Source organism: Melopsittacus undulatus, chromosome Z (genome assembly GCF_012275295.1).
Source record: "Melopsittacus undulatus isolate bMelUnd1 chromosome Z, bMelUnd1.mat.Z, whole genome shotgun sequence".
NCBI classification, from domain to species: domain Eukaryota; kingdom Metazoa; phylum Chordata; class Aves; order Psittaciformes; family Psittaculidae; genus Melopsittacus; species Melopsittacus undulatus.
Genome location: NC_047557.1, coordinates 33,592,511 through 33,619,420, shown reverse-complemented (window position 1 = coordinate 33,619,420; position 26,910 = coordinate 33,592,511). Strand labels below are relative to the sequence as shown.

Here is a 26,910-nt window from a genome sequence, read left to right as displayed (position 1 = left end):
TGTGAAAAAGGAATGCCTGTGTGATTAGCCAGTTTGTTAGACAGATGTCAAAACAAGATGTCATTCATTATAGCAAGGTTTCATGTTTTTACTCTATCTCTCCTTTTATCTATCTGTTTATCTTTCTATCTGTCTATCTATCATCTATCTATCTATCTATCTATCTAATCATCTATCTATCTATCTAATCATCTATCTATCTATCTGTCTATTTGTCTATCTTTGGTAGAACTTCTAGAAGCAGTTGCTAAAAGCCTGGCTCAGGGCAGTGAAGCCTTGATTATAAGAGGTTTGAAAGGCTCAGAACCTAAAGGGGAAGTAAATCTTAGATCGTTAGCTTTATCTAAGAGAAAAGTGTTCATTTGGGTGTGTATATTCTACTGTCTGGGAGCAGCTAGTTGCGTATGAAGCTGGGAACATTCTTCTATCACAGCCTCCCTCCACCTTTTTATTTAAAAAGATTGCTTTCCTACACTCCCCCACCAAACTCTCCTTTTAGAGAGGTTCTTTCCTTTTCCAAAGTATATAGTGCTTTTTAAAAATGTAAATAAATACATTTCTTTAGCAGTTTCTTAGGAGCCTCATTATTGGTGTGTGACTTTTGTTCTAGTTTTTTTCACAGCCGGTGGGAGACAGGCACTTCAGACTTGGCTTTTGTGGAGAATTCTGTATGAGGAAGGGATGATAGACTAAAGTGTAGGTTTCAATAATAGCATTTCAAATATTTTTAACTAGCCTGAGGACTAAAGCTTTTGCATTTGTGTCCCATGACTCCTTTGTGTTAAACCCCTCTTGCCCCTATGCCTTTCCTCAAGTCAAAAAGGCACCTTAAAGTTATAAGGACATTGGAGTAATTGTAATATTAGTTTCTTCCTTACTACTTATGGTGTCTAAGGCCTTTTAAACTACATTTTTTACTCTAAGTAAAAGAACTGAAATAAGGAGAAGTTGCTGTGGCACAGCACTGGGGAAAGCACAGTGCACAAGCTTATCTGAAGCCCATTCAACCATTAAATGTTCTTTTCCCTCTGAGAAACCTTGCACTTTTTAACAGTAAACACCTATTTCTAAAGCAGAAAGGAAACTTTTATGTTTTCTATTGGCCTTCCATAAAGGCATCTTCACTAAAGGCATTTCTGTGGCTTCAAGTGGGCTTTTAATTATTTTGCACCTGAAAAAAAATACATGTAGAAATTGAACAAAGCTCTTCCCCTTTTCTTTCTTAGAGAGTTAACAGGAAAGACAAATGCAAAACTGAACAGTTAGTGAACTCTGCTTGAGAAACTCACTGTGTCTGTTGAGAAATCAGGAATAAAGATAAGTTTTCTGATGTTGTTTTGATGGAAATGCTGTCTGTGCACATGTAAGTATATTCTGTATTATTTGAAGACATTTGACAATTGCGAATTTTAAACATTTGTGTCTTGAACATATTTCTTACATGTTTTCCCAATCTTAAAGTTATAGTAATCTGAATTACTTTTCATATTTTCATAAGGGATGAATTTAAACAAGTGAAAGATAAGTATGAACTATTTACATTAAAACTAGTATTGTATTTTAATTTTAGTTATCTTGCTGTGTCTGAGAATATGTCATAGGATTTAGGTATTTTTCTTTAAAACAGAAACACAGAAATGTGCACACGTTAGAATCTAGTAATTATAAACTCCATGTCTTTAGAAATTAAATGTAATGAAAATATTTACAGAATATATATTTTTCACTTGAGAATTACATTGGCCTAAAATGCCAAATCATTTTCAACTTTTTTTTTATGAATCGACTAACAAGGAAATGCTGGATTTTCTTAGAAGATTATTAAGGAGTGCCTTGTGCCTGAGAGATAGCAAGTATATTTACTGCAGCATCAGTTTTCCATTGCATGATTAACGCCATTGAAAATGATGCCAGGCTTCTTGAAAGGATGACTACACTCCAGTGTCCCTCATTTAAAAGACTGAAAATATCTCTTAGTCAAGACAACTTGTATTTTATTATTGTGACATCTGCAGTTTCTGACGGATTACCTTAAATTTGTTATGCCATGTTAAAAGACATGTTTTATGAGGCTGGCCTTAGCTCCTGGCCTTAGTGTCAAGAACCCTGCTACGTGGATGCAGCATGTCTTGTTAGGTTTAATTGACCAAAGCCGATTTGTTAAAACAATTCATTTGTGCTGTAACTCATGCCCACGCCAAGTTGCTACCTGAATCTCTTGACCTTGACTTGTCTGGGTCATGAAATGGCTGCGAACTGCTTGACCTCTCCATTGTTCAGCAGCTGCGACACTTCCTCTGCTTCTTTGTGGTTATCACTGACAAGAAGACCTCGGCCCTGAATTTACACCCCAGTGGGTTCTGTGGTGTCCTTCTGGAGCAGCAAATGTCCTTCCTTGGGCGTGCTGTGATGTTGCCACCTTTTGTCTGCTGACAGTGGTGGGGACAACTTGATGGCCCTCTGTAGTGGAAGAGGTGGAGGGAGGATTTCTAGGGGCTGGAGGGAAACTCTGTCCTCTCTCAGGCTGCAGTGTGTTTTTCTTCTGTTGGGGCACACAGGTTTGCTACACTTCTCAAGGGCAAATGCCTTCACTCTTAACCCTGTTTCACTGTGAGCATTGTTTGAGTGGAATGTGCTGGGTAGAAGGCTTTGTTTTGAACATATTTTGTGATGAAAATGTAATGTGTATGCACAGCACTTAGATTTTCAAGAAATGAGCAATCAAAATAATTTCTTGATGTGAAATGGAGGGGCAGATTTGTCTTCTGCCTTTTTTTTTCTTCTTTATGTGGAATGCTTTGATTTTAGGGAAAAATACTTGTCCTTAAGGATTACTTTTGGTGAAGGGGGAACACATTGGCCCCACATCGTGACAGGCTGCCTACTGTCAGTGTCCCTGATGCTAATGTGAGCTTCTTGCTGTAGGCTTTGTGCATCCTGTAATTACCTACAATTTGACTGTTAGGACAGTTTAGTTTTTTGAGGTGGGTATTATGCCTAATCATCTGCTGCATTGTGCTGCGGCTTTAGGAAGTCATGCCTTTTGAAATCAGTGACTGGATCTGCTTAAAACTGATGGCATGATACAGCCTTGCTGGGTTAAGAAAGCTCATATGCTAGTACTGGTAATGTTATAAATGAAGTGAATTTCTAATCCAGTGGTCAACAGATCATTGATATGTCCGTAATGTAAGGCTTTAGCCTGAAAACCTTGCTCACATGAGTAGTCGATCATAGTCGATCAAATTGACTTAATTTAAAACATATTTTCCTTCACAACAGTATACACTGATTTTGCAGCCTATCATCAGGTTTGTATTTCTACAGTCCACCTGATTTCTCTGTGGACTTGTTCTATTTTTTTAAGAAAAAAAAATATACCAGATTGTATATGTGCATGCAGTGTGCATGTGCTGTTACAAACCACCAAACCTTTCAGTATGAAACTCCACAATCTAGGTGTGATTTTTAATTGCAGTTATATAGATCCTTTGAAGGAAGAGGGTGGGAATGCTGACGCAAGAAGCTTGAATGCTGTCACTGTGATGATAATGTAAAGTATGACTCAATGTTTAGATGTAAGGACTTTAAAATCCTTGTCCTGGTCCCCAGCCCTACTGCAGCCCCCAGGTGACGGCAGTCAGGTTGGTTAGTTTCTTGTGTTTCCCGTCCCCACTCACATCAGCGAGGTTTGCAAAATACTGAGATACGTACTAGCTGAAAAGTTATAACCCTACCTGTATTTCATTGCAAGCAAAATCCATGTGCCGGTGCCCAGCCCCCAAGTGGGCTCTGCTCTGTGAGGAAATGTCTTACTGGGTTTTCTCATGCCTGGACAAAAGAAACTTGCCCAAGCAGGGAGGGCCAGCACAAAGCATTCCTCCACCAGAAGCCCTGCGGTGGTGCGGCTCTGTGAGAGACGGCGTCAGAGAGGAACTGTGCAGCAGCAGTCAGCACACCACAGGACACCAGGTCTGTGGTGGGAGCACTCAGGTCACCCCTGCTTCAGTCTGCAGAAGCCAGGGGCAGGACCGGCCCCCCGAGGATGACACTGCCGTGCAGGGCCTTTTGTCTGCTCAGAGAGCTGGGTTTTCTTGCCCTGTGACAGTGAAGGGGAAAAATATTTTAGACAGATGAAAGAAACAATCATCATGGACAGTTATATATATGCTCATCCAGCTGGCTCACCGTGGAGGAGGCACCTGCAGTGCCTGAAGGGGATGGTCTTTGAGCTCAGTCTGGTTCCCCATCCCTTGCTCTGCTCTCAGCCTATGGTTTTTAGGGTGGCACAGTTGCTCAAACCAGAACACAACAGCATGGGAGAAAGATGGATGGTCAGGAGTTTGGACTGAGTGCAAGATGAAACCCAAGCTAATGTAACAGTGTGCTTGTGTTTGGAATATGTTGGTCATTCTGTTTCATCTCGCAGACTTGGGCAGGTCTGGTTTGTAAGGCAGCTGCAAGGGAGACCTGATTTATAAGGCATTAGTCCTGGGTCTTGTATTGGAGGGCCTACCTTTGCCTGAACCCCCTGCTAGTTGTATCGAAACTCTCCTAAATGCTTCATTAGTTACTTGTGGTTTTTGGACCCAGTGTGCCATTTAATTTTACTCTTTAAGTCATTACTTTCCTCATCCCTTCCTTTATGATGATAATTTAGGGTTGGTAGTGAGCCAGCTATAACATCAACACCCACAAAATTACTATGTTTACTTCTCAAGAGTGGGAAGTGACATTACTTTACAAAAATGAGAAGTCTGTCCATGCAGTTTCCCCAGGTGACAATGAAACAGTGCAGTCTACAGCTAACCAAGGGTTAACATAAAAGTTATTCTATTGTTTATCTTTCAGTTAAAGAATAACCAGCTTGTGCGAAAGGAGAATTGGAAAATTGATGAAGCTGTCTAGATTCAGACACGTAACTTAAAGTAATCTATATAATGTTGTGATTTTACCATATATGCATTCATAGTTCAGTCTATGCCTGAAGTTCAGTCATCACCATTATGTTGTAGTCATGGACTTTTGGTTTTATTTATTTATGAGGGATATTCTTTTAAAAAGCTATGTGTAATTACTTTGTCTGGCTTAATTGTTGGTGGTTTTTTTTTGTTTTTTTTTTGTTTTTAATTCAACAGATACCACATTTTTACACAGTGCATAGGATTTTTTTTCTGCATTTTGACTACAGTGAGAAGTGCTGGTATGTTTTAAAACATGTATCTAATCTTGCATTGTCATACACAAATGCAGTGTGTACATATAGTCGTCCTTGGCCTTCCACATATTTTTTTCACTATATCTCTGCTGTAACTTAAATATTTCAGGATGAGAATGATAGTTGTCCTGTAATGATTTCTGTTCTATTTACAGCCTCCAAATAGAGGAAAAGCTGCTTATAGTAAAATGAGGATCACTGGTCTTTCAGTAATTAAATAGACTTGTTATACTGCATTAATCCTTTTTGGAACATTTGGAATGACTTCTTAGCACTCACAAACACAGCATTAGGGCCAGCAATTAATCTGTTGTTTGTCCTTCAGCATTTGTGTGATGTGAAGCATGTACGTTTGAAGATGTATTTCAGATTTAGGACTAGGATCATTGCAGAGGCAAATAATGATATTGATCATTCAGTAGTTTGAACCAAATATTAGAATGAAATAGCAACAGTCATTAGAAGGACCCCGAACTGTGTCCAGCTGAAAGGACTTGGAGGGTAATGGTGTCCAATGCTGTCTAGTTTCAGGTGTGCTGCACATGAAAAAAAAAGTGTGGATTATTTGAAGGTAGCCAGAAACTTTCTAGATTTCAAGATTTCTTGTCCTAACTTCTTTGTAGATAGGAGAAGGAAAGGCTTAACATTTCACCAGTTACGACTGTGTTAAAATAAACCAGCAGTTTCCTGCTGATGAGGGTAGTATAGACTGGGAGAGAGCAACAAGTTCTTTTTATCAAGGTCAGGTTTAGGAAGCATCTGCTGTCTAGCAGAGAGGTGGTTCAAGTTATCTCTTTATGTACTTTTGTTACTTCAGGGTCCAGTGATGTTAAAGCAATAGTCAAATTTACTCCAATTCTGAGCTTTTGGCTTCACAAATAATGAGCAATTAAAATTACCTGAACATTGTCTCAGACTTTTGCAGGTTTTGTGAATGCTTTCCTAGGCAGAGCCTCCCTAGTTTTCTTTGATCAGAAGGGTATACTAATTCTGTGGTGCTGTGCTGGAGTCCTGTGCTGTTCTCCTGCATTGTTTGGCAGTAATTAACTTGAAGCATGGCAGAGCATTAGCTTCTGAGACTAGGTTAAATCAGCAGAAGAGTCTTATGCTCCCGCAGTATATAGCCTTAGAACACATTATCCTATTGCAGTAAGATAGAAGTGTTTTTAAATATAGTCCAGCCAGTTTGACCTTGTCAGAATTCAAGCCATGTTAATGGTAACTTGAGCTTGATGATGTGTTGCCCAGTAGGGTGAGCATTAACAGAACTTCCTATTCCATCTGGTAAGGAACCTGCAGAGAGGGCTATACTTATTATAGACTTATTCTTAAATTCCATATTATGGTATAACGAGACATTTTGTACTCCCTGTGCTCATGACACTTCCCTTGCCATTGATAGACACCCTGTGTCTGAGAATAACAGACACAATTAAGAAGAGACTCTATAAAAGAACAATGTTAGAACACGTAGGTATGACCACCAAATAGTAATAGTTGAGTTGTACTTTGGGAAGCAGTGATTAGTGACAGTTAATTCTTTCAGGTAGTTGCAGAGTGATAAGATACCCCCTAAGCCTTTTCTCCAGACTAAACAGCCACAGTACCCTCAGCTGTTCCTCATCTGACTTGTACTCCAGACCCTTCATCAGCTTTGTTGCTCTTTTCTGGACCCACTTCAACATCTTTCTTGTACTGAGGCACCCAAAAACTGAACACTGTGTGGCTTCACCAGTGCCATGCTTGCATATGTCTCGTTGTCTAGATGGCAGACACCTTGGCAGCAGAGTAACTGCAACTCTGGACATCACAGGTGATAAGTAAAGTGCCAGCATTTCCCAGCTTTCCAGACTAAGTATCTCCACAGAGGCAGCTGTGGCTCATCAGCATTTTTGGAGTCTGTCACAGTTTTCTTGGTGGCTGTGGGCTGTGTCCCCCTCCTGGCCAGTGGAAACTGGAGCAGTAACTTTGCTCCAGCCAGAACCTGGACTGAGGTGAAAGAAAAATATGCATGTGGTGTTAGGGAGGAGTGGAGTGTGAGTGACTGTGAACTGTAGAGTGTGCTAGGGGATGCAGTGGAGTGTGCCCAAGGGTGGCTGTGAGGAGGGGATAGTGGAGGACACCATCTCAATTGCCAACAGCATTAGTTTTGTTGACTTTTGTTTGACTAGTCTAATGACTTTTGAATAGTCTCTCTTCTGTCTCCATGGTGACCCAAAGTTATGGTATGCAAAATGGTTGCGGCTCTGGGTTTTAATATTGGGAGAGGACAATATGCATATCCAATACTGTGCTCCATTTAGGAAATAAAAAAATAAAGGAGATTTGTTTGTTTTTTGGTTTTTTTTTCCCCAGTTTTGTAAATGCAAGGGGCATTCTTGTATTTTCTACTAATAACAGATCAGGTCTGATGTCTTTGAACCTCATTTGACTCAGGAGGGGTTGTTTTACAGTAGTGTAAAGTCATAATGCTGAATTTATGTGGCAAGGACTGTGTTCAGATTCGTACCACTTCTGTAAAGGATGTTTAACTTCTTCGGGAGCTATTTTCGTGTACTGGGTTCCCAGGCAACAAAACTAGAATACGTATGAAGTACTGAAGTACTGAAGTACTGTAGACTCTCTGGACTGTAGACCTAATCCTGCAAATCCCTATTTACATAAATCCCACTGATTTCAAAGGGTCTGCACATGAGAAAGCAGGTTTCATAGGATCAGGCCATTCTTCCTAGAGACCAACATCTGTTGCACCAACTGTGATAATCTCATGACTGTTAAAAAAACTCTGAGGAAACATTTTATCTGGGCTAAAAGAAAACAGCAAAAAAGTAACGCTGTTGTTGCTATAAAGTGGATTATTATTAAAAGCAACTCTCTGCATATACTGTGTCTCTCCTCTGGTCCCACATATTTTTATTTACTTGAGAGAAAATGCTATATGTAGCAGTGTGCAGTTGCTGTTGTTCTTCACCTGCGCTGCATAAAGTTTGTGTGCCAGACTACAAATACTGAGAAGTGCTTAAATAGTGAAAGAAGCTTCTGGCACATAGATTAATGACTGCCTATGTCTTGCATTTTTTAGGAGTTTTTGGAAACTGAGTAAGAAATGTCTTTAATGAAGTTTTAAGGCATTTTGGGTCTTGCAGTTCAAGTCTAGGCAAAGTTTTGGTTTTCGCTAAATTCACTAAAGTAGTACATTCAAAGACTTCACTTGGCATTCACTGTGGAATGGTGGATGGTCAATTGGTAAGACTGTAAGGAAGAAAGAAATCTGAGCAAAAGCAGATGGTAGTCATGTTGGGAAGAATAGGATTCACTTCCTTTGCTCCCCTCTAGGAACAGAGAACACCTGCATAGCTGTGGTAGCACTTGCTGGAGCTGGAGCCGAGTATCTTTTGTGACTTCTACTTGGAGGTCTGGTGTGTAACAACAGGCTGCTGCCTTACCCTGCATGACTCCCTGTTCCTGTGGTCCTGGTTTCTTGACACGCAGGAGTGTATGGAATCAGAGTGCTGGGCTCATTTGATGCGTAGCCTGGAGATTTCATGTTTCCTGTATGCCTTGGGCTGTGCAGCTAAAGATAGAAACAAGATGTTACTCACTGTCCCTTGCAGCACAGATGTTATAATAAAACAGCTTTAGAAAATATAACAGAAGGAGCTTGGCAGCTCAGTTGGGCCCTTTATGGGGCAGGGGAAAGACCTCCCTGAAGTCCAAAAGTGATGGGAGTCTACGTCAGTGATGCAGTGCATGTGCAACAGTTCTAGCATCTCCCTGCATTTTGGATTCCTTCCACTTTACAGTCAGTCTAAACATGGTGGACACAGTGATCTGGGATTTTCATAAGCCATATAATGGGCAATAAGTCTCTGCTACTCATGTCATCAGACCAATGGAAAAAAAGAGTAAGACAGCAAACATGCTGACAGTGCTAGCTTGCTGTCAGCAGCTGCAGGGTTGGTGGACAGAGGCATGATATTTCTCTAGGCTGTAGTACATTCTTGAAACTTTTCCTGATAATTTTGAATATTTCAGATGATTATTCTTTTACCACCCCGAAATTAATAAAGTAATACTCAAAGCCTAACAGACTAGGCTTGTGGTGTGGTGTTGGTGTTGTATTTTGGCTCATATGCAAAAGCTAGAATATAAATAAAGCCTCTGTGCAGTTCAGGTTGAGAATGTAACATGTTCAAAGATGGTCCTTTTATTCACGAGCTGTAACGTTATAGCATCTTTTCTTCTCAGTGTCTTTTCTGCTTAGTATAACTCAAGTTTCCTCACATGTGCAAGTCATAATGAAGCAGACTTTTCACTAGGGGAACAAATGCTTTCCTATTGGTTTTCTTCTATGTCACCTGTATCTCCACACTGTAGTTACCCCAGTTCCACCTTCCCTATCATAGGTCTGCATTTTCTGTTACGTCTAGGTGTGAAGTCATTGCGAATTATATTCTTAATGACATAAACTGAGATTTTAACCCTTTCTTTTTGCTCAGAAGTAACTGCTTTTGTGAAGTGGGCAATAATTTTTAGTATGTATTTTCTAGATGTTCATGGAGCTCTGTGGAATATAAGACCTATGGTAAATGTGCAATTTAAATCAACTGTACTATGCTTAAAAAAAGCAGAATGTAGAGGATTACCAACTGAAATTTCCAAATGTAAACCTCCAGGGAGCAGGTCTTGGAACTGAAGGCAAAGCAATTTACACATCTATTTTCATATACATTAGTACAAAATATTTGGGAAAAAAGGGCATGCAGAATCTCTCTGAAGATTATTTATACAGAAGAAACATATCAAGAGAACTCTTGTGCTAATTTTCTGTATTGGGATATTGTCATATTAATTTTCTAGGAGCAGTTAGTTAATTCAGGCACCAAAGTTGTTTTTTGTTTTTTTTTTTTTTTTTTTTTTAACTTGTTGTGGTTTAAGCCCAGCCCTTAACTGCTACAGCTGAACCCAGGACAGAATAAGTATTCTCAAAATATGAAGTGTATAAGGTTAGTTTGCTCAAATGTTCATCCTCCTCCCCTCCCTGAAACCCCAGAGAATACTTCCAGTTCTCTAAGGTCTGAATTTGTCTTTTATTTCTGCTAGATTAATCCAAACATTGTGACAAACATTTGTAGTAGTTTTAAATTTTACTGACTCTTTTCTGTTGTTTTTGTTTGGGATTTTTATTTTGATATCTTAGAACAATCCTTGCCAGGATTTGCAAATATAACATTACAACAGATTGTGGCAGCATGGGAAGAAGATGAAACTGGTTTTAAATAGGAAGAAAACTAATTAGTTCTGATGAACAGTTCATTGTTTTTTTGTGTTTTTTTCTCTGTTCCAGAAGACTACTTGTAACAAGTGATTCCTTGTCCCATTCTCTATAGATTTCTGTACTGCTGTCTTGCATCTCAGGAAATGAGATACAAGATGTTCTTGTATGTAATGTTCTTCTTCATCAGAACTAATATACTTCACTAAGTCATTAAGATAACAGGATGTCGTGTTATTCTGCAGTGTTACAGGGCTCTTGCTGAAGGTGAGCACCTTTGGAATGCAAAAGAAGTTTTGCATTATTTTCATCTTAAAATAAAATTCTCTCTCTTGGCTACATAACTGAAACAACAGTTATGTATATAAACATACTACTTAATCTTGCTGCTTCTAGTAATGCTTTTACACATATTTGAAAGACAGTGTCTGAGAGGAGAAGGAATGCAGGTTTTTGAGATTGGTGTTCTTTGATGCCTTAGTTTAGCACCAAGCACAGTGAGATCCTCATCCCTGTTGAGATTGAGGTTTATGGTGGTATTTCAAACACTTAGTATGGAGTCTCTGTGCTAAAGCAGTACTTGGGCATGCTACCGCTGCATTCCAACTTTCAAGCTGTGATTCTCAGCACTTTCTTATTGCTAGATAAAACAGATCATTAAACTGATCAGGTCCATTTGTTTGTGATAATGTATTCTGAACATACATTCTACAGGTCTTCTGTATGAATAAGAAATTATTTTTTTCTGAGCATAAAAAGATGTTCTATGTCACATTCTTTACAACAACTATTGCATTCGTGTATCTTGCTTCTGGCATTAAAATCTCAAGTCAGTAGAGAAATACTGCTCTCATGCTTGTAAATGCTTGGATTTTTAACTTTTTCCCAGAATAGTTGCTAAAATACATGTCAATAGTGGAGACCCTGGAAGCAGATAAAGTTTGATTTTAGAAAAACAGGTTTCTGTTAGTCATAGTGAAGAGTTAGATTTCTTAATCTGTATAGCTTAAAAGCTTAATACACCTAAACAGATAGCAAAAGGCACTGTAGATAAAAATGGTTATGCTTTTAACCTTACTAAGACAGAAATTAAATAGTTTTTCAATAAAATTTACTTGTTTGAAAAAAACAAACGAAAACAAGTATAAACTTCAAGGATGAATTCACTTTAGTGGGTTGTGCTGAGAATGCCTGGTAGTCTTTGAGAGTTAGGTAGCTGGTGCTTTTCTTTTGAGGCTGTCATTGCTACTGATGCAAATAGGATAATTTCTAAAAGGCTCTGACCCTAAGAAATTCTAGGACCACAGCACATGTTTCTGTAAATTCACTTTATATCAATCATTCATTTTAATTGTACTAATAAATTGTCTTTTTTAAATGGCAGTATCAGATTCTCTATTTTTTAATTTCAAAACTCTTCAGACACAGCTATGAGTTTTTGTGTTTTGACTGGCAACATGCACACATGCATAGATTTCAGAAGTGAAAATATCCAAAAGAGGGTTTTTCAATCTTTAGTGTTCATCCATGGAATTATATTGAATTACAGTGTGTTTAATAGCCTTTTTAAATTAAGCATTCAATTCCAAAAGCATATGGTGGCGTGTAAGAAATGGTGATTATTAGCATAGTGTTTGTTGATAAAAAGTGTTTGGTTAGCGTGGACAGTTCTTTTGCAGGCAATTCAAACTCGCTGTAAAAGAAGTAAAAAAAAATTACACAAATCAAGAGTATATTTCTAACAGAGCACTTAAGATGTTCTTCTTGGAAACCACAAAAGTATGATTCTGACACAGCTTTAATCCAGATAATGGTATCAAAGTGTTTTACAGACTTTATGAGTTGAAGACACCTTTTTTTTTTGCTACACAAAGTAAATATTTGAACATGCATGGCAGGTAATATCCTCACACATTTGTTGAAAAGTGAGAAATTTGAGGCATCTAAGCAAGTCCAGATTTTGAAGAGCCTCTCTTTATAATGTGAATGCATTCGTTCATGAGAATGAAATGAACTTCTGGCCTGCAGCAGATTAGTGTAAGACATTAGTGACCTCTATGCACTTTTTGGCATAATCTATATTATTGCTGTGATTGGCTTTCCTTTTGGTGTTTCAGGTTTGTTTTTTTTACTCCTTTGCCTATATTGTCAAAACATGATTATTTATAGTGTGTATGTTCACTAATAGCAGTTTATCTCTGCATGGTTAACAGAAGCCAACAACGATAATTACACGCATGTTCATGTTCATAGCTTAGCAGCAAGCTAGGAGAGCAAAGTATGACGTTAATGCAGTACATCCAATAAGACTTGTAGTGTAAAATCATTGCTGTACATTCTTTTGGTTTCATGATAATTGTTACTTAGACTTGGTTTTGGGGGATTTACCACTGTCTGTTGTGTTTCTGTGACCACATAAAAAGAGCACTAAAGTTCTGTGTTTTGTGACTTCTTGTATTTATTTACTACTTCTTCTTTCTGACTCAGCAAAACTTTAAACTATAGATAATAACTTTCTTCAGTAACCTGGCATTTGTACTGTGTGGAACTGGTGCAGTTTTTACCTCTAGTGGTGCAAGTACAGAAGCAAGTTTATAGCACGTATGTCAAAATTCAGCTTTCAAGTGTCATAGCCACTATTCTCTACCTGGCTTACTTGATAACGTTTGTTAAACACGTTTAAATAAGGCAGCTGCCTGCAAGGTTGAAATGACTATAATTGAGACTAATATCCAACAACAGGTTTTCTGCAGTGATGGAAGCCTTAACATTAGGAATTGAGCTCAGTTGTGTGATGCGTGAACAGGTATAATTATTTTTTGTTATTTGGCAGTTAAATCTGCATGTTCTTTGAGTATGTGGAATAGAGCTTATTTGTTGTGGTTCATTTTTTTTTTTACCTTTGACATAACCATGCAATTATTTAAATATTATTTTCTTACTGAGGCAGACTTGAATTCAACAGAAGAAATACTCAATTTCCTGAACAACCCTCCAACGGATGAAAAGATGAAAATCTTCTATAATTTATACTATGAAAAAAGTTCAGCCAACTATGGGAAAATAGTGCAGACACACAGGGCAGGTTTACGTGTATAGGACAGGCAGCAGGAGGTATGTAGAATATATAAGTTTTTCAATTAAGGTATTAAGCAACTCTCCTCAGGCCAAACAAAAAAAAGTCTGTGGCAAATTGAAAAGGAAACTCTTAACATCCAGTGTCTGGTTCCTGTGCCCATTCAAATCAGCCAAGCTGCATTCTAAACTGTCGAAAGTTAGGACTTGATTTTCTGCCCACATGGATCAGTATGCTTCCTGTTGGTCCTCTAAGATTCCACCAGTGATTCCCTTTTCCATTAGTCTTGTATGGTACTATAGCATTGAGTTTTAGGAGCCAAAGCTCAAATTCCATTTTTAAGGATGTTTCTGAGTGCTAATGTAAAGTGTGCTGTAGCTGGGCATTTTTGTCAGAACCTAATCCTTAGACAAAGAAGTCTAAGCTCACCTTCCAGGGAAGCACTTTGTGCTACAGTGGATTAGACAGTAGTTATGTAAAGAAAATTGGAGCAACATTAGGACATATTTATACTGCTTTTTGTAAGCAGACGTAGCAAACTTTTTCTATGATCTGAGCCAGCAAAACATGTTGCAGCAACTGCAAGGCACCTGGTTCTGGCCAGCTGGCTCATGGCACAGTCAAGGCTTGCGTACGGCTGCCTAAAAAATGCCATGTAAATACACCCATACTCGTAATAGCAACGTGAATATGGGAGTGGACAGCATTGACCTCTCAAATAGCTGCTTTCCAGCTCAAGAGGCAGGCCATGTGTCAGGGGCGGGTGATGGTGTTGCTTTTCAGATGCAGCTTGTGTCTTGTAGCAGGCTGTCTTTGAAGTTCCCAGCTGCCACTTAGCAATGTAGCCCACCCTTGTAACATGACCTAGAGCAGCAGCATCAGAAGTGGCTTCAGCTAATTATCTTCCTTCTTTGCATGACCTGGTTGCCTGTTTGCAGTATGCATGGAGGGACGGGCTTGCTCTAGACTACTTCGCTCTGTGTTTCATAGTTGTAGAGCTTTCTTGTTTAATTGAATGTTAATTTACAAACATTATTTCAGAGCACATTTTGGATGCTTTTTAGTTAAAAGTCCTAGTTTCTACTGGCAATGATTGCAGCATTACCTTTTCTGTTTCAAAGCAATCCTTGAAAATGTATGTTTGGAGAAACAGGAGAATTTACAAGGTTTTAACCTTCAGTTTCCAGCTGTTCCTCTCTCTGTAGTCTCCAAACACTCAGTTCTTATCTAATGGAAAATTGTTTGAAAATGCCTATTCTCGTAATAAAATATAAAGAATAATCTGAAATAGTTGAATTATGTCATTGAAATAACTGTACTTTTTCTCAATATTTGTCAGAAAATTTAGCGTGGTCATTCTTTTTTAGGGACTGAAATGAGACACTCAGATTTAACATGTGTACCTTGTTAGCAATGTTTTGACAAATAGCAGCAGCTGTATAAACTAATCTTTCTGTAGCTTTCACACATGGGACTCAATTAACAATAAGCCACTGTCAGTATCTACTCCTTTCTATCTTTTTTTAAAGTCTCCTGGTTTCTGTACATTTTTCCATGTGTACCTCAACTATTATTTTCACCTATAAAAATGAGGAAAGTGACAGACTGTAAATGGATTGACCTTGTGTGACATTTTATATGTGATTTTTAGAAGACAATAACACTCGTGTTTTTATTCCTGGTAAATTCAGATTAAAGTGGAGATTAAAGTCTGATATTTGCAGAACCATATAATGATTGCAGAATCTAGAATAAAACTTTGTTTGAAAATCCTATGTTTCAGTCTCTGAAGTGTAGAGAATCAAGAAGTACTGCCCTAGGTATGCTATCCAACCTTGTGGTAGCAAGTAAGAGGAGGAAGGGCTTTGTGGATGTTGATTATAATAAGCCTGTGAACCCATGGTATGTGTTGTGCAAAAGTCTGTATTTGCCTATGGCACAGTCCTAGCACAAGACTTAGACATTCTAAATAATTGTACCTTTAATTAATTTCCAAGTGGAGCTGTGGCCAAAAACTGAGGTATTAGAGTTTTCCACTGTGAGACTTCTGGATTTTTTTAGGTGTCTTAGAATAACAGTAAGTACAAATGTGAGCTCCATTTTAAATTCACTTGACACTTGAACCTTCTATTTGAAATTCCTGCACTAGAATTAGCTAAAGAGGACATTCTGGAATTGCAAGGACTTCTTGTCTTTTGCAAGTGAGCCGGAAGATGGTAAAAGGATATAAAGAGAGAACCCAAACAATATATAAAAGAATATTAATTTTTTCTGTCACCTAGTAAATCTCAAGTAAAGCTTGAATTGCTGAATTCAGAGTAGGCTATTGTCACTACTTGCCAAACAGTACATGCTCATGCATCTGCCTAATCCATATTTGAAAGCCACAAACAGAAGCACATAATTTGGCGCAGCACCAGAAGCATGCCTCGGCACACTTCTGGAGATTCTTCCAAATGACTTACTGATTCAAAAATTCTATACTGTTTGCCTGGGTGCGCGTGGTGAGTGTCTGGAGGAGTTCAGCATGAATTCTGCCAGAAAACTATGTGTGTTACGTTTGAACAGGGATATGATGATTGTGTATCTCTGCTGATTTACCAGGAGCTATAGATGTGTGATGAGGTTTTTTATTTTTGTCTTTTTTTCTTTTCTGTTTTGTTTTTTTTTTTTTTTCTGGTGGATATGTGTGTGTGCGCAAGGAATGGTGGTGTTTCCACTAACAAAATTCACAGAGACAGTGTACGTGAAATGGTCTGGTGACGAAAGCTTGCTTGTTAGTCAGAATTGCTTTCTGTCCAGGTTCTTTGTTTTCTAATATTTCTTTACTCCCTCACTGTTGAATTTTTAAAATAGGGGATTGGCTAATGCTTAGAGACCTCAAAAGCAGAGTACAAACTGCTCCATAGAATAAAATCCACAGTCAAGAAATTAGGGTTTTTTTTCCTCCCATAGTAACCATTGTTCCTTATGTTAATCCCCTTAGGCTCTGGCACATCCATTTTATTTCACAGTGAAATGTTTAAAATATTCAAATAAATTTAAGGGTGCAACTCCATGAAAAAGCTGAGATGACTGCATGGATAGCTGCTGCAAAAGGGGCCCTTCCCCAGTTGTCCCCTCCACCTAGCTTCCCATAGCAACCTCCTCTTGCCCTGGCACTAGAGGTTTATCTCACTACTTTACTGATTTCATGCTAGCAGAAGTGTTTAGGTGGTCAGGGAATGAAGCTAGTGTGGAAACTGATTTGGTTAAAATATTAAAGTTAGAAAACAGATGTAATGTTCTAACATTTTGAAATACAGTGCAATGACACAGAGCACAGAAGTAATCAGCCATTTCATTTTTTGAACGGGCTTGAGTTTGTCCTTTAGTTTTAAAAGAGAAATCTTGTTTCTCTCATGCTTCTTTGCTATATACAAAATAGATGTAAATATACAAAATCCTAAGCAGTTTATTCTGTAGTAGTTATTCCAGCATAAATTACTCTTCTGAGCACAAGTGTTTTAGGAGTGAAAAAAAATGCTTTAGAAGAGGTGCTTTTATTCCAAGGGGGTATTGTTGAACAAATTGTTTTGTGAACAAATATATTTTTTGATTGCAAACTTATTGTACACAAAAGTGAGACAGATGCATCTGTACTGTGTTTCATACTTACATCCACATCTCAGCAGAACAATAATAAACATCATATAAAAAATGAGAAAAATGTCAATTTTCTTAGATCTCAAAACTTTAAGTGTGGAAGTTTTGTTACCTGACAGTTTTCATTGAAATGTTTTTACTGATGAGCAAAGAATGTGCTGGAAGATAGAAGTGATGAAAGACAACTTATGCCATAGGCTGAGCTTCTAGCTTTTAGTCTGGACAGTTACTACTAAGGCAGACAGGGAAGTACAACGTATTCTGTATTAACAAGAAAAAGACAAAGCCTGTTTTTGTCTTCTCCCAGTGTGGTAGGTTGATCTTGGCTAGCTGCCAGATGCCCACCAGTCTGCTCTTTCACTCTTCCTCCTCAAAAGGACAGGGAATAGGGCCAGAGGCCTGCGGTGCTGAGATAAAGTTAGGGAGGTTACTTACAGATTACCCTCGTAGGTAGAACAGACCCAGTATGGGGAGAAAAATCTAATTTATTGCCAGTTAAAATAGGTTTGGATGGCGAGAAATGAAGAAAAAAACCCTAAACACCTTCCCCCCACCTCTCCCTTCTATCCAGGCTTAACTTCACTTATTTGTGCCTGACTCCTCCACCTTCCTCTACAGCCAGCCCTAGTGGCACAGGGGAATGGGAAACTGGGGTTGCAGTCAGTACGTAACAGCTCCTCTTGGCCACTCTTTCCTCCTTTTTCCCTGGTCCAGTGTGGATCTTCATCACAGAGTGCAGTCCTCTGGGAAATATGTACCTCTTCCAGTGTAGAGACCTCCATGGGCTACAGTGTAGAGATTGCTCTGGTGTGGTCCTCTCCACAGGCTGCAGGAAAATACCTGCTCTACTGTAGTCCTGGAGCATCTCATCCATACCGTTCTGTGAACTTGGTGTTTGCAGGACTATTTCTCACACTTCTACCCCTCATTCTTCACTGTTTTGCCATTGCTTAAATATATTTTCCTAGAGGCACTACCATCTTTGCTGAGGGTCTCAGCTGTGCCCTGCAGTGGGTCTGCTGGAGCTAGGTGAAGCTGTCTGTGTCCAGCACTCTTACGCTGGGGCTGACCCTCTAGCCACCACCTTGACACTTACAGACAGTGCACCCAGCATTACAGGATGTTCTTTCCTGTTAAAAGAAGACTCCATCATTGCATACACCATGGGGCTTTAAGCCTTCCTTTAACAGGTAATAAGGAAGTGAGACACTCTTCTTCTTCCTTCATGCTTCCTTCAAAACCACTGCATGAAGCTATGTATGTATCAGATATGTAAAGCATCTGAAATCTATTCTACAAGGAATTTCTCAAAGACTTGATATGGAACAAAGTCTGTAACAGTTACATTCACTGCTTTGAACATGGTTTTCAAACATAGCTCTACGTGTAAGGAGGTGTAAGGAGGATGTGTCAGCAGTTGCTTCAGCTGAGGTTTTGGGTGAGCTTAAATCATGGAGGTGTGAGTGAAATCTGTATTAATGTAGGTAAACAGGTACTTGGCATCTGTGTGGGAAGCTGTGGTTTAGTATTACAGGACCTAATTGTTAATTTCAAAACTTTTGACATAAAACTTCGCATTTGCCTACTTTCATGTTGTAGTTGTAGGCTCCAAAACTGAATGCTGTCATTCTTCTGGTCCGCACTTCCTTCCACTCCCTCCCCTCCCCCAAACAATAGAGAAATTGCAATTGTAGGACAGTAGTATGATGTATTTATTACCCTTGAAATTGGTTTGGGGTTTTCTCTCTGTATAAAAGGCAGTTTAAAGGAAGTTAAATAAGCACAGCTGCAAATTTAGCTACTCTCGTCTACACTCCAGTAAAAACTTTGTACCAGCTCTTGGTGTGAACATTCTCAACTTGTGCTGAGTGCCTTTGTGCATGGCAATTTATTGCACTGGCAGAGTTTAGTAGCATGATGGCATTGCTAACTCTGGAGAATACTGCAGTGGTTGCCTAGTGTAGAAAGACCATTAAATGAAACACGTCTTGGAAGCTACCATATTTTCCCTGTGTAAATGATGTGAATGAGCTGTTGAAGAGAGAATTCAGCTGTTTATATGTTGTCCATTTTGGGGATTTTTTAGAAGAAGGCCAAAAGCTAACTTGTTTACTCTAAAAGTTTGTTGACAGCGCCAAGAATAAATTTTAGTCATTTTTTCCTTGAACACCTAATAACAAAAAAGTTACTCAGTCATGACTTTTGTGAGGGTAACTATCATTGGCTGAATTGAGATGAAAAATTTGCAGAAACACATGAAAAATAACATGAAAATTAATGTTACAATTAATGCTATTCTACCATTACAGGATCACAAAAATACATCTAATATAATGAATAAAATATTTATGCATATTGCTGACTTGAAATCAAAGAAATTGATTTTTATTAAAATTATATGAAAGATTGTCTCTTGGTTTCCTCTTCCAGTTTAGTCAAGATTTTTTTTTTATTATTGATAATAAATGAAACATGCATGGTTTTGGACCTGTATGTAGATTTAACAAATACTTTAAAGATCCATTCTCCTTTTGCACGCATTCATTCAGAGTGTAAACTGCCTGTTTTAATTGCTGTTAGTCAGTGGTCAGGAACTTCGATTCTGTGCAAACAGTTCTCTGGGAATTTGGGTCAGGTTCTTCAGGTTCATTAGTGAGCTTGTCATTAACTCCTGCCTGAGTGGAGTTCAAAAGGAAAACTCCTTTGGACATCAGTAGATGCTTCAGCTGCTCAGCTCTTAGGCTAAAACTCTTAATATGATTGCTTATCTCCCAGTTGTGGTAAGTCTTAATCATGTTTGTAAGACATTTTGAAGGACTTGGATAAAATGCTGAGCAATGGTTATCAGCATAAAATCTGTAGTTCTTCGTGGTTATTGCATCGTTCTGTCTTGGAGACTGCTGTATCCACTTGCTTCTAAAATAGGAAATTACTCTAGTGTTTCAGAGGTTGTGGTTTTGGAACTGTCAATAAATCCCGATTAGGAGTATATGTGAGTCCAAAAGCTATGGCACCTGGTTTTTAAGTGTTCTCTGTTCTGTTTTGGCTTGCTATTTGAGCACAAGTTTTTTAAATTTTACCTTCAGAATTTAGGCTGATGGAAAATAGTAATTTTCTTGAAGTCTATGAAATTAAAATGAAAAATTTGGCATACTGGTAGACCAACAGAAGAGATGGAGTTGTGCTCTCATGTAAAATAATGAAATCTTTATTTTGGGGTACTTAATTGTGAAAATGCAAGTCCAGTTTTGTACATGTAGTTTTGTGGTCTCAATTATGCTCAAAATCTTCTAAGTGAATTGTCAGCTGAGCAGAAACTGGGGGAAGAAAGGCTTCTGTTGAGTCCAAAAATGAGTTTGCAATTCTGAGTAAAGCATTGATGTGTCACTCTGGGAGAACAGAGTCCAGCCACTTTATTGCATAGACAGAGAGGAAGAATGATTCCACAATGGGTGGTATAGTCTAACAGTAGACAGCTGTTGGCAGTAGTGCCACGTTTGGCACCAACAGAGTTTTGGTTTGGCTTAACGACAGTGAGCTACATTGCTTTTAAAAATAATTTTGGCACCCAGCACCAGAAACATACACCCTGTTGGTATAATCTGTAATTGAGTGTGATTCAGAACAGAAATAGAAAGTGTAGTTACAGGCAGGACAACACGTTTGGACACTCCTTATGTAGCAGTGGTGGAATGGCTGTTACAGTGTCTCTTGTCTTTGGCAGTGAAGGGTGCTGTATCAAAAGGCAGAATATATGAAAACATGAACAAAAAAACTCCAACAAACCCAAACCACAAAACCCAAACCACCCAGACTTGGAGTTTTCACTTTTTATTCTGTGCTAGTGCTTGATGTCCCCTTCTCTGCCCTTCTGCAGTTCAGAGGAGGGCTGTGGCAGGATTGGTTTCTGCAGCATTTCCTCCAAGCACTGTTGTTGATGGAGCATCAACAACACTAATTAATGATGTGAGCATGGACAAGTATCAGTCTGAAAATGGTAAAAACTGCCCCCAAGAGACTAGGAGCTACCACTGTGATGAACAGTTAAAGTCAGGAATAAAAGTTTTGTCAGAAGTCCCTGCTGAAGAGCAGGGTCTCACTGGCATAAAAGAGAAGACTGAGGGTTTAGTCTGGTTTCTGGTGGACTAGTGTCTATTTCATAGCAATGCACTACTGCAGTGGTTGATAATTTCTGCAGAGGAACCCAAGAATGAATAAGACATGGTTAATTGAACAGTTAGCTGTTCCCCTCTCCGATATAGTTCTTTTAGAAAATCATTAAGGCACATTGATAGCTCAGTGAGAAAAAACTACTGCCTCTGTGCATGATTTGCTCTGTAGCTGGAGTACTTCAGCCATTAACAGGCCTGTTTTACATGCTACTTCAACTCGTGTCTTACAGCCCACACCCCCTCACCATTCCCCAAATGACAACTGAGTATGCAGAGCGTTTAGTCATTTTCTATAAAATCAAAACTGCTGTAGGAGAGCTAAGGTATCGGAACTCCTATCGACAAGTTTCATGATGAATGGCTGCATAGAAGTAAATGGTAGCAGAACTGTCTCTGGTTCTTTCAGAATGACAGCACAGGGGCAAAGGCTGGATGGACAGATAAAGGAAAAGAAAGTTGCTTGGCATTGTTCACACAAATAGGCTGGAGAATGAAACTTTTTCAGACTAACCCATTTTAAATATCCAGAGTGTCACTTTAGAAATAATGTATCCATATAAAGGAGGAGGGGAGCGTTTATAAAATTGGGAGGAATTCTGTGGGCCACATTTATCAATAAAAATCTAAAGAGGAAGATGTAATCACAGGACTTTTTTTCTTGGTTGTTTTAGGGTGTTCCTTTTTTTTTCCCTCCTGGTTGCATGTTAATACTATTGTTGATAACAGTATCTACAGCTGCAACTGGTTTTGAGCAGGTTTGTGTGCTTTGATTTTTTTTCGTTTCCTGCTTTGTCGCACAAAATGTCATTACTTGTCCATGTAAGAACTTTTTTGATCAGACACCTTTGTGCCTTCAGATATGATCTTGAATTCATTGGCTTATCTCTTTAATGCCATTGGAGGTGAAAAAAGGGCTGTTTCCCGCTTGCTAATTATGGTGGAGTGACACGTTATGTTGTATTGTAGTTAACAACTTCAGGGGTGCAGGGAGCCTTTAGTTTTGCCTCTTGGGAGTGGGACTTTTCCTCTTTAGCTCAGCTCCAGGAAACTTGAACATTTGTGCTTTCAAGACCACATACCATTGGGAAGGAAGCAGGGGTGGAGATGTGTGCAGAGATTAAGTGGATATGAGAATCAGTGTGCTTTGTAAAAATCTAGGAACTGCATAATTTTGAGAAAGACATGCTCTCTCTGGCATGTCCTTTGGCATTTTTAAGGGTTCAGTGACAATGTTCTTAGTCTAGAAACCTGTCAGAAGATTCCATGTAGAACTGCTATTCAGTTTCTGACTTTTTTGCATACCGTTCCCTTCTTGCACTTTAGCATACATAACGTGTATGTGTTTGTGTGCGGGTGGACTCTAGCTGTGTTTTTCTGGAGTACATGTTTATTATTCATTATAGTAAAGGAATTCCATAACTGTGGGAACTTGTTATTAAAAAATAACTTTAAAAATATTTTGACCAGTTTAGCATTAACTCTTCCCACTCTGATGTTACCATCTGCAAGCAATAGCCTGGTTTTAAATTTGGACTCAAGAATTCTGTGCCTCTCCTTACTTTAATTTCTGATGAGATGGTATTTTAAGAAAAATAGAACACTCATATGAAATACAGATTTATAGGTATTTTGTAACTTGGTGGTACCACGCAAACTTTTGTTATGCACAGTGTTGAAAGTTCCGTTAACAGGGTACCAGTTACAAACAAATTTTCCTTTCCTTTTCTGTTAGAAACCCTTAAATATATTAGCTCAAGGCCAGATTCAGTGTGTTTCACAGCTATGCTTAAAAGCTTCTTCAGGGCAACATGTCCTGCAGCAATATATACTCTGTGGGTTGTTACAGTAAAAACAGAAGCAGTACATTCCTGCAAATTGAATTATTCATGTCTATATCGGTCATTAAAAATTGTACATGTATAATTTTTCGTTTTTATTGAGCAGCTCATTAGACTAAAATCAGCAAGAATCCTGAATGTACCATGCTCTTCCTCACTATTTCTTCACAGTTTTCCTGCCTTTTTTTTTTTTTGTGATATGAAGGAGCAATATGTGCTTGTGGATGCAACAAGGCAGGAACAGGTTGCAGGGAGAGCAGTGCAAACAGTTGTGTGGCAGGGAGTATGAGTGTAGCAGGGAGGAGCACACTCATTTTTTTCTGTTTATAGACCTAATCCTGCTGTGAAGGAAGCCATAGGCTTCAATATCAACACATCAAGTCCCCAGTGAAAAGGATTTCTCAAAAAGTAGAGCTTTTGAGAAGACTGAATTAGAATAATCTTCCCAGGCATATAAATCTGTGCAGAGCAGCCTGCCTGTGTGATTAATACATTTCCTGTTTCTGCTTTATTCAGGTTCTGCAACACTGACACATTCAAGTGATAGTAATTTATTTTCTAGGATGCATTACAGTCTTCTTATTTGGAAAAGTGAAGCTGGGACTGTCTTTTTAACATTTACTTTCTTTTTATGTCTCTCAACTTTGGGCTAAATGAAAAAGTTAAATAAATCAACAAAAATCTTTTGAATAGGAAAAATATATAATTGAAGTAAAAACAAATAAAAGCTGGTAGGTAAAATGAGGTTGCAACATGGTTTTCTCAATAATTAGCATAGATATTACCTAAAAAATAAGAAGAGGTTAGACAACCAGTATCGTCTTGTCTGAAAGTTAATTCTGCAGCATTTTTTTCAGCAGAAATAATGCTGGAGGTCTTTATTTGCAAAGGGTGGTGGTTGCTGCTAACATAGTGAAAAATATGCAATAGTGGGAGAAATGGTGTAGGTGAAGCTGACCTGTAACAAGTAATAGCACATCTACTTTTTTTGGGTTGTGCTTTGTGGCTTACTTTTCAGTTCCTCTAACTGATAAAAAAAAGTATTTGTAGAGACATTTCTTGAAGGTGGACTCCTGGTAACAGCGAAGTTACTAAGCTATTCTGTGTGCTGTTCTGGAGGAAGTGCTGTTGACAAGGAATGAGTTGGAACTAACGCAAGACAAACACTTTTCCAACTTTATGTATTTAGTGCCTGACATTTTTTATTCACTAATTAATTTTTTATACACTAAACACAATATGTGAATGTATTAATGGTTTGTTTACTTATCACTTAAATTTGATAATAAGAAAGTTTTGGAATTATTTAAAATGAATTAGCCATCAACTGCACTTTTAATTTAAGAATCACTTTTGAGAGTGAAGTACACAGTGAGGTGCAAAGGGCTGTGTCTTTTACAGTGAAAAAGTTGTAATTCTTTACAGAAAATTGTTACAGTTGACAGAAGATGCATACTTTCGTGTATGAATCCCAGAGAACTCTGGAAGTGTAACAAATGAATGCATGATTTAACCTTTTTAGTTGAATTCATACTTGTGATTGGAAGAAAACATCATCTGCATGAATTGTGGCATAATAACCCAATGTCTTCTATGATCAGATTAGTAGGCAACATCTGAATATGGAGTGTTGCAATACTTTATCCTTTCTGGTGTGAACTTAGTGGAACCTGTGTTACAGGTATTTTACATTTGGAAATTTTTATTCCTTTTGCCATTTGCCTGAGAATTTGGCATAGACTTTAGACTTTTTTTTCCGTGGTATTTTCCTTAACTTAGTCCTTTTTAAGTTTGCTCCAGTCTGAAAACCTATTTTAGCTGAAGATATGTATGTTACATTTGGAGTAATAGAATTGGCATTAAGGAGAGTTGATATGTGCACTTCTCACATCAGGTTGTTCTGGAATCATATGGAAACAGGATTTCTCACAAAAGAGCATGCCGATTTACAGTCCTGCTGTGAAGATCACTGTGTTAATATGTTTTTCTTCTCCTTTTCTTCACAAAGCCCATACAGAGGTATAGAGATGTGTTCTACAGGGAATTTTTACCCACTCCTAGCTTCTCTCCTTTAGTTTCTGCCTTTGGGAAGTTAATGATGCACATTTTTAATAACTGAAAGGTGGAGGGCTAGATATTTTTATTCTGGACCTCTTTGCTGTATGTTTCCCTCCCCGAATGCAGAGTGTGTTTATTTCTACATGTGACAAGTCTGCAGTCGTGTTCTTTCTGGGTTATAATGACTCAGATGTCATAATTAATTTGATGAGCAGGTGGGGGTTATTAGCCTTGTGCTTCACTTGTTAATAGCTGCACAGCTTTTCTAAAGTACTCTTTCAACTAAGGAGGCATTTCTTCACATAGAATAAACAGTGCAGCACAAAAGCCTCAGTTAGATAACTATCCATGGGTTTGAAAAGCTGCCAAGCAGATGTTGTTATTGGAGCGGTCCCAGACGAGATTGGGCAAACCAGATGCGAGGTGGGGGAGGAGGTTACACACAACCCAGGCGCATTTGCTGCTGTGGCTGGAGAATGGAAGGCTGGGAGGTGTCTTCCCATAAAACAGATCCATCCTTCACTGGCCTCATACTCATTCCTCAAGACCCACCCTGTAACTGTAAATAAACGAGGAAGAAGCCCCCTCCCCCTGCTTTGTCTTAATATCCATTTGGGAATGAAACTGAATGTTCATCCAGCAGTCAGTGACTTCTGGTTTGCATTAAATCGGCTGTGTGCAATTTTTGAAGGGCCTACAGAGACTATGCTTCATACCTATCAACATATGTAATGAACATGACTGCACTGACATTTACCAGAACTCTTAGGTTCTGCTTTATTACTATAAATTAGGTTGTGCAAATTTAAGACAAAATGCTGTTTTGTTTCCTGTCACCTCTCAATATAGTTTTGTGGGGTTTTTTTGTGAAATATTTTTCTTCTTTATTAAAAGATTACAAATACCAGTCTTCCCATTTTTTTTTTTCCGTAAGAAAACACTTGGAAATCTGGTAAATTTGTATGTAAAAGACAAGTAGATTGGACTGAAAGTGGAGCATATCTGTCTTTTACCCTCTCTGGATTTCTTCTCCCTCTGTGATTCTAGGCTCTTTAGAACATGTATCTCTCTCTCCCTCATTCTCTCTCCCTTGAATTGTGTAATCCCATTTTTTTTAACTTGATCTCAAGCCACTGGTCTGGGCTTTTGTTGCCAGAGCATGATTTTTGATAATAAGCTACTAAAACACTTGGAGCTTCTATCTTATCTTTCAAATCTGTATATGCATTGATTGTCTTTCTGCGGAGAAAGAAAATCCCTTGATTGGCAGAAATAAATGGATAATATGTATGTATTGTATAAATGACTTGAAAGGAATAGATGCTTGTTAAACTAAATACAGGTCACAAGACTCAAGTGACTGTACTTCATAAAATATGACGTTATATGACTCTTGCCTCTATACTTGTTACCTGCGATGATAGTTTGTCAGTTCCTTTGCAGACTGATATGGTACATGCAGATGATGGGTTGACCTATAATCTCCTTAACACTGGAAATTTCCTGGTATATGGCAAGATGTACAAGCCATTTGACCTCTCATTGCCATTTAAAATGTAGTTAATACTAGTTTTAAAGGGATGGAGAGCTTAAAGTACATCTATATATTCTATGCAAATATGCACTCT

General features: G+C 38.4%; 1 protein-coding gene across 1 annotated transcript in view; it reads left to right on the top strand.

Moving 5' to 3' along the window:
- The window catches only part of LOC115947425 (nuclear factor 1 B-type-like), a 35,398-nt gene extending 14,035 nt beyond the window's left edge, over nt 1–21,363 (top strand). The window contains exon 4 of the mRNA XM_031054200.1: nt 21,092–21,363. Within this exon, the coding sequence (XP_030910060.1) occupies nt 21,092–21,363 (272 nt within the window). The remainder of the gene's footprint in view (nt 1–21,091) is intronic.
- The last annotated feature ends 5,547 nt before the right edge of the window (nt 21,364–26,910 follow it).